Source organism: Ictidomys tridecemlineatus, unplaced genomic scaffold (genome assembly GCF_052094955.1).
Source record: "Ictidomys tridecemlineatus isolate mIctTri1 unplaced genomic scaffold, mIctTri1.hap1 Scaffold_454, whole genome shotgun sequence".
In the NCBI taxonomy this organism is placed as follows: domain Eukaryota; kingdom Metazoa; phylum Chordata; class Mammalia; order Rodentia; family Sciuridae; genus Ictidomys; species Ictidomys tridecemlineatus.
Genome location: NW_027522939.1, coordinates 59,617 through 67,080, shown reverse-complemented (window position 1 = coordinate 67,080; position 7,464 = coordinate 59,617). Strand labels below are relative to the sequence as shown.

Sequence of the window (7,464 nt, the reverse complement as noted above, 5' to 3'; positions counted from 1 at the left end):
TCTGGCCGCTCCTCACAGCTTCTGCGAGGGCCCGGGGGATGGTTCCTGTCCCCTCTCTGACCTTGTTGGACGTCCATCTCCCCATCCCCAGCTCTGAGCTCCTTCCTGCCCCAGGCCCTTGGCACTGACTCTTCTGTTGGCCTAGAATGTTCTTCTCCTGACTTCTACCCCTCTGGCGTCTACCCAAATCTCAGTTCTCCTCAGAGAGACCTTCCCTGAGCCCCCAGCCAACAGGCCCCCCCTTCTCTCTTTCTCCCCTTTGTTCCTTTGCAAATTGCCATTTACTTCCTTGACAGCATTTTGTTTTTACGAGTGAAGGTGTCCCGTTTACTTATTCTCTGGCTCTCCCTGTCTCCTGTGACAAGAGCTGGTCAGGGGCAGAGCTCTTGCCTCTTCTGGTGTCCCCAGTGTCCTCAGTACTGGGCACAGAGCCTGACCCAGGGCTGACATGGGCAAGAATAGTCCAAACCTTGGGACCAAGATGGAGGAGACAGTGTCCACAGGAGAGGGGCAGGGAGGGGAGGGGCTGGAAAGGCCATGGTGGGGGGGAAGGGGGAGGGGAGGGAGAGGGAGGGGGAGGGGGAGAGGAGGGGAGGGGGCAGGGAGGGGAGGGGCTGGAAAGGCCATGGTGGGGGGAGGGGAGGGAGGGGGAGGGGGAGGGGGAGAGGAGGGGAGGGGGCAGGGAGGGGAGGGGCTGGAAAGGCCATGGTGGGGGGGAAGGGGGAGGGGAAGGAGAAGGGGGAGGGGGAGAGGAGGGGAGAGGGAGGAGGAGGGGATGGGGGAGGGGGAGAGGGAGGGGGAGGTGTAGGCTCCTGATCCAAGAAGCGAGAGTGCCCACGTGGGAAGCCAGTTTCTGAGAAACTGACCCCAGGCCGGTTTCTCTGCCCTTCCACCTGCCACCTGTGCCCGGGGGCTGCGCTTCTTCAGAGCCTGTGTCGCCCACGCCAACTTCTCCCCGAGGTCGCGGTCTCAGAGCACCCACTCGGGGGGGACAGGAGGACCCTGCAGGCCATCATCACGGCTTTCACTTCCTCCTGAGGAGATGGGAACAAGGGCAGTTCCCTTAATTTCAGAAGAAATGAAAATGGACCCTCTGGGGTGCCGGTCACGGCGCTGGCTCCGTCGGGACACCCCTGCGGTTCTCAGGAGGTTCTCAAGCCGACCTCGGTGCTGAAGGGGGACCTTCTGAAGAACAGAGCTCCAGTCGCTGTGGCTCTCTTTCTTTTTTCTTTTTCTTTAGGAGGGTGGGTACCAAGGATTGAACCCTGGGGTGCTTAACCACGGAGCCACACCCTAGCCCTTTTTATTTTATTTTATTTTTGAGACAGAATCTTGCTAATTGCTCAGGGCCTCACCAAGTTGCTGAGGCTGGCCTCAACCTTGCGATCCTCCTGCCTCAGCCTCCCTAGTTGCTGGGATGACAGGTGTGGGCCACCACACCTGGCTCTCTTTCATTTCTTAACCAAGAACCAGAATATGCCACCAAGACCCACTCTTTTCTTCCTTATCCCACGTGTCTCCCTTTTCCTAGCAGATAAGGGGAATGAGGTGCTTTCTTTAGGACTTAATTTCAGGATGATAGCGTCATATCAGGTCTTAAACTCAGAAAACTGCTCTGGAAATCGGAGCACGCACCTGCTCTTGAGAAGACTGACCAGGCGTGGAAATGGCAGGGGAGACGGAGTCTCTTCCTCTTTATTTTCCTCTTTGCACACTTTCCCTCTGTTGGGCAAACACCTGTTCTCTGCGCGTCCCTGTTTCCGACACGGCTGCTGATCCTGTCTCCTCTTCTCCCTCCGCCGTTTCGTTGATCTGATCCACCTGGTCTCTGCTAGAAAGTCCTGCTTTTGGTCTTGCTTTATGCTTCTTTTTGAGGTGGCAGGGATGGAACCCAGGGCCTCACGCGTGCCAGGCAAGCGCTCTGACCCCTGAGCCACATCGCCGGCCCCCCTTGCAGAGTCCTGAAGTTCTGCCTTTCACACTGGATCCCGAATAAGAAAAGAGTCAACCGCCCCGTTTCAGGGAGGACCTATGCTCCATAAATGGTAAATATTTGCTCAACAAATGATTGATTGCCTTTCATGCCAGGATTAAAGTTTAACTTGCATTGAGCAACTGCTCCCTGGGTACACATGAAAATAAACACTTGGGGACATGTGTCACAGTTTTTTCACTGCTCTCCCCACCCCACTAGCCCAGTCTGTTCAGAGCAGTTGTTTGGAAAACAAAAATATGCTCATGCCCAGCGCCTGCCTAACGCCTTCCATGGCTCCCCATTGCCCCAGGATTTAGTCCGCGCTCCCTCCCCAAGCTTTAAGGTCTCTCAGGCGCAGTTCTTGAAGGACATCCCTGAGCTCATCATTCCTGCCACCTTTGAGGCCGGCAGGGAAAACTGGGTGCCTCTGGGAGGAGCCTTCAGGGAAGCAGAAACACGTGGCTGGGTGTTGCAGAAGTCCCAAGTTCACCAGCCAGAACGCACATGCGCGGAGAAGCTGGGAAGTGAAGGTCCACGAAGGGACCCGAGGACCAAGAGACGTCACCAAGCGCTGATAGAGTGACAGAGCCAGAGCTTGCGGGGGACTCTGGGAGCTGGCTGTGTTCTGGCCGTGGTCGGGGCTGCGAGGAAGTCTCTGGCGTGGGTCTGCGTGGCTGCTGTCCCTGGGGATTTGCAGCCCAGTGTCGGGCACTGGCTTGACAGGCCCACTGACCAGCAGGGCCGGGACAGCTGTCTCCAGTGCAGGGGAGAACAAGGACGGAATCGAAGCCGTTGGCCCCTGCGTCCGGCTGCCTCTGCCCAATGCCCACCAGTGTCCTCTTTCAGAGTGTGGCGGCCACCACTCCCCCTGGGACTCGCTGGCTTCTGGAGAGCTCTGCCCTGGAGCGTCGGGGGAAAGGCGGGCGGAGGCCCAGGCCAGGCTGGGTGTCATGATCCCTCCCCCACGTCCCCAGGATGTCCCCCGTCTCCTGGGACCTCCGCAGGGCCCAGCACACACAGCCCCCATTTCCTGACCAGGAGACCCGGGTTTCCAAGGTCACGGGCTGCACACCCCCAGCTTTTCCATGAATTTGAAGTCACGTGCAGTTACGAGCTCAGACCTCCTCACGGTGCACAGAGCAAGGCAGAAGAGTGACAAGGACAGAAAGGAAAGGTCCCCGCACCCCACTCCTTCCCAGCCCACGTGCTCCTCCCTTCAAGGCCAAGAAAGCACAAGTCTGAACAGGTCCAGGGCCTTGGCCCGCGGGGCACCTCCCCTGGGTCCTCACGGGAGCCCGCCCACCGACAGGGCCTGGCTCTCAAGCCTGGTATCTAAATGCTTGCCACCCACCCGAGGGGTCCTGGGTGTCTCTGCCTGACACGGTCTGCTCTGATCTTTGCGGTCCATCCGCTGCGACAGGGTGGGCAGAACAGGCTCCTTGTTCCCAAGCTGTGACCTGCAGGGCTGGGTATGGGCTGGTCACATCCTGGTTGGAGCCACCCTGGGATCAGACCCAGACCTGGGGTTTAGGAACTCAGCTCTGTGGGGCACCTGGGAGAAGCCCATGTCGTCTCCCACCTTCCCTGTGACCAGAATGCTTGTGGACGTGTCACCAGGCTCAGGGACTCGGGGATCTCTGATCACACCCAGTAAAAGCATCTCTCTCATCCACACACACACACACACACACACACACACACACACAACCAGCACCAACAACAACTGTTCCTCAAAACAACACTTGGAGCTTACTAATGCGTGTGACTCACTCTGAGGGTTTTTATTCCTCTCTGACTTTGATTTAGAAATGCAGCTGGCCCTGCTGCTCACGCCCCTGCTTGACGGGCCTCCAGTCTCAGGACAAAAAGTGCTGACCCATGGCTTCTCTTCCTGCCACCCAGTGACCTTTACAGAAACTAGATGAAACGGAATAACCAGAAAGTCACTGGAGAGGCCCAGAATCAGAGTCGAGGGTCAGCGTGAGCTCTGCAGCCCTGGGACGGACCTGTGGGGCTGTCTCTGCTACTCAGTGGCCTCACGATTCTTTGCTTTTTTCTTTTTCTTTCCTTTGGGTACCAGGGATTGAACCCAGGGGCACTCAGCCACCGAGCCCCATCCCCAGCCCTATTCTGTGTTTTATTTACAGACAGGGTCTCGCTGAGTTGCTTAGGGCCTCACTAAGTTGCTGAGGCTGGCTTTGAACTCATGATCCTCCTGCCTCAGCCTCCCAAGCCCCTGGATTACAGGCGTGGGCCACCGTGCCCCAGGTGTAGGCTTAAAAAATGAGAGAGGTCTAATAATACCATGGAAATGAGTAGAGGGGCGTAATGGGGGAAAAGCAGCCCTCTGCCAAAGGGGTCACCCAGAAACAAGCAGCCTGGAGAGGGTGGTTAACACAGGCGGGGATCGGCGGGAGGCTAAGGGAACGGCGCCTCTGTGGCCCTACTTTGCCCATCCTGAGGGGCAACCAGCAGGAGAGATGCCCCTGGAGGGTTGCTGGGGCTCTAGAGGGAGCTCAGGATCCCAGGGGGAGGTGGAGGCCCTCCCGTGCTGGGAGAGGGGGCGCGCGAGTGAGAGCAGCTATGTTTTGCCCTGGAGAACTCCAGGGGAAGCAGAATGGAGTCTCCACCTGTGTCTGCTCAAGTTCAGGTGCACCATCAATACATCTGGAGGTGCTTCGGTGAAGCAAGTATCGGGGAGACCCAGGTGGCAAAGAACCAAGCGACTCCTAGGTGCTGGGATCAGCCTCTGGCCAGAATCCAAACCCTGAATAAACAGACCACGTTTGATTGGCAGCACCCACAGCAGCTGGGAAGGAGGATCTTCCCCACTCAAGCCATACGTGAGACCCTGGCCCCGGCTGACACTGGCTTGCAGCCTGGCGAGACCCCAAAGGAGGACCCCGTGGGGTCATACCCAGGCTCTCCACCCCGAGGAGATGCTCCGCTGGGGGCGCCTTGTTTCCAAGAGCCAAGAGCGTGATCCTGCCCCTGCGCACAGACCCTCCCACAGAACTCCTGCCCCTGCCTGGAGAGCTGTCCTTCAGCCCAGGGGTGCCCTCTGATTGGCCACCCCGGCTCCCTGGTTTCAGGGCTGGTGATGGACAAGCGCAGGAGTCCAGATGGGCGAAACCCGCCCCGGGCGGGATGCGAGAGGCCCGTAACTCATGACTGGCAGCTGAAGGCTCTGGGAGCCAAAGAGCCCGTGACGTTGGATCGTGATTCCACGGTCCTGGGAAATGACTTTCTCTCCTGTGCATCTGTTGGCTCTAAGCGCAATCAGCGGGGTCACGGGGGCGCCCCATGGACTGTCGGTTGCAGCAGCCCTTCTCCAGCAGGGACTCAGCCGGGGAAGCTTCCAGATCACGCTCTGTCCACATGGAGGGGAGGGTCACTGACGGACGGAGTCGCCTAGGACAGCCTCCAGAGGGGAGCGGATGGATGCTGTCAGTCGCCCTAGGGGCCCCAGGGTGACCCTGCAGAGCTGTGTCCCTGGCCAGTTCGCCCACCAAGCCACTGTGTGCACGCGGTCTCTATCTGCAGAGGCCCCGCTGGCCCGGGCTCTTCCGGGAAGGAGCGCAGGGGCCTTTGGTGGCCGTTGCTTGGCGTTCTTGTTTGTTTAGAAAAACTAAGGCCCGGGTGGACAGAGCTATCATTTGTTTGTTTCCTCTTATTTCTATTTAAAGCAGTTTATAACGAAAGTATTCCAGAAAAATCCAGCCCCCCCCTCCCCCCCAGGCCTGCTTTGGGGCTGCATTCAGAGAAAGGTCATTATCCAGAGAGCAGCTGGACTCCTCTTTGGAAAGGTCAATCTGGTCATGTCACCTTCCTGCTTCATGCCCATCCAGGGCTCGCTGCTGCATTCGGGAGCCCCGTGGCCTCCAGGGCCTGCAGGCTCTGGCCTGTCTCAGGCTTATCTCTTGGTCTCACACCAAGTCCCCTGCTGTCCCTTCTTGCTCCTCTGCCCCTCTGCCTCATCATCCACAGAGGAGGCTGGTTCTGAACACTTCCTCTTCATGCTTTGGTTCTTAGCTGAAATGTCACCTCCTCTGAGAAGCCCTCCAGGATGCACCCAATTGTAAAGGGTCCTGTTCTAGGATATCTGGATCCTTTGGGCATGTAGCACAATTTTAATGAAACACCCAATTAACTGCCACTTCTCCCCAGACCCAGGCTAGAGTGTCACCCTGTGAAGTTAGGGGGTACCCCTGGCTCCCACAGTCAGGCAGCGCCTCATACAGCAGCAGGCCCCAACCAACACTTCCTAAATCAATGATGGACGGAGTGGGGGGGGTCTGGGAGTGAAGGAGTGAATGCAGCTCAGTGCAACTGTTTAACTAAGCCTTTCCTTGACCCCTGGAGGACGAGAGGGAAACGTCCTCACCCTCAGATGATGGCCGCCTTGGCCTTGGAGTTCCTGGAGGCCGAGGGCTGAGGTCTGGTTTGGAGACAGACTTTGCAGAAGGTGGCGGGGTATCAAGTCACAGGGTGACCTCTGTTGGTTTACGGGGACAGGAAGGAGGGCTTTGGGGTTGGCGTCTTTCCCATCCCCAATTAGGTCTGAAAGGCTTCGAAACAGGCCCTGAGCGTGTGACCCTGGGGGACCCTGGGGGACAGCGTCCTACACCCGAGGGCCTCAGGGTTCCAGGCTTCTTGTGGTCTCCTGCCAGAGTCCAGGCTCTGTTCTCTTGGGAAATAATTATGTGCAGAGAGGCCCTGGGAGTGCGTGGGGGGCCTTCAGGCCCAGGCAGGGGACTGGGGGCCAGCTGCCCTGAGGCCCCCTGCCCTGGGGTCTCTGATGGGTTCTGAACCCTCCCCTCACCTTCTAAGGGAGACGGCTAGGGTCAGGGAGGGGCAGGCCTTAGTTTAAAGTCACAGGCCGCGTTAGGGCGAGGTTCACACGGGACCTTTCCCATATTACTGTCCGTGTTCTCGCCTCTCAGCTCCATCACAGGCCCTGAGATCAGCCCACTGTCACCAGGTCAAGCTGGGTGGTCCCCAGGGTTAGAGAAGAACCTGCTGCCCCCAACACCTCCCCCTCCCCGACATGCACACACACACACACACACACACACACACACACCCCAACGGTCCCGATGGATGACATTCTTTTAAAAAGGGCAAAACTCACTATTTTATAATCAAACATATGGTTTAAAATTCAGACCTTTCTGGGAACACTGACCCACCCCAAATCAAAAATCCATACTAGGAAATTCACACTCAGGGGTAGATGACTAATAGGATTCTTTGTTTTTTTTTTTTTTTTTTTTTTTTAAGATTTCCATTAAAAAGGAGAATCAGGAGAAGAAGAGGGGGACATTTTTGCCCCAAGGACTAAAGGGGAGTTAGAAGCATGAGGAGAGGAAGGGAGAAGAGGAAAAAGGGAGAGGGCCTCAGAAAAGGAGCTTCGACAGACTCCAGACTCGTGTCATTGCTCAGAAGTGGCTCCCCCACCCCCCAACAGCTGCCAAGGGCCACGTTAGGGC

General features: G+C 57.5%; 1 protein-coding gene across 1 annotated transcript in view; it reads left to right on the top strand.

Annotated features, from left to right (window-relative positions):
• Window positions 1-2,797: 2,797 nt before the first annotated feature.
• The window catches only part of LOC144373655 (uncharacterized), a 42,463-nt gene continuing 37,796 nt past the window's right edge, over window positions 2,798-7,464 (top strand). The window contains exons 1-2 of the mRNA XM_078036697.1: window positions 2,798-2,894; window positions 5,068-5,193. Coding sequence (XP_077892823.1) covers window positions 2,798-2,894; window positions 5,068-5,193 — 223 coding nt within the window. The remainder of the gene's footprint in view (window positions 2,895-5,067; window positions 5,194-7,464) is intronic.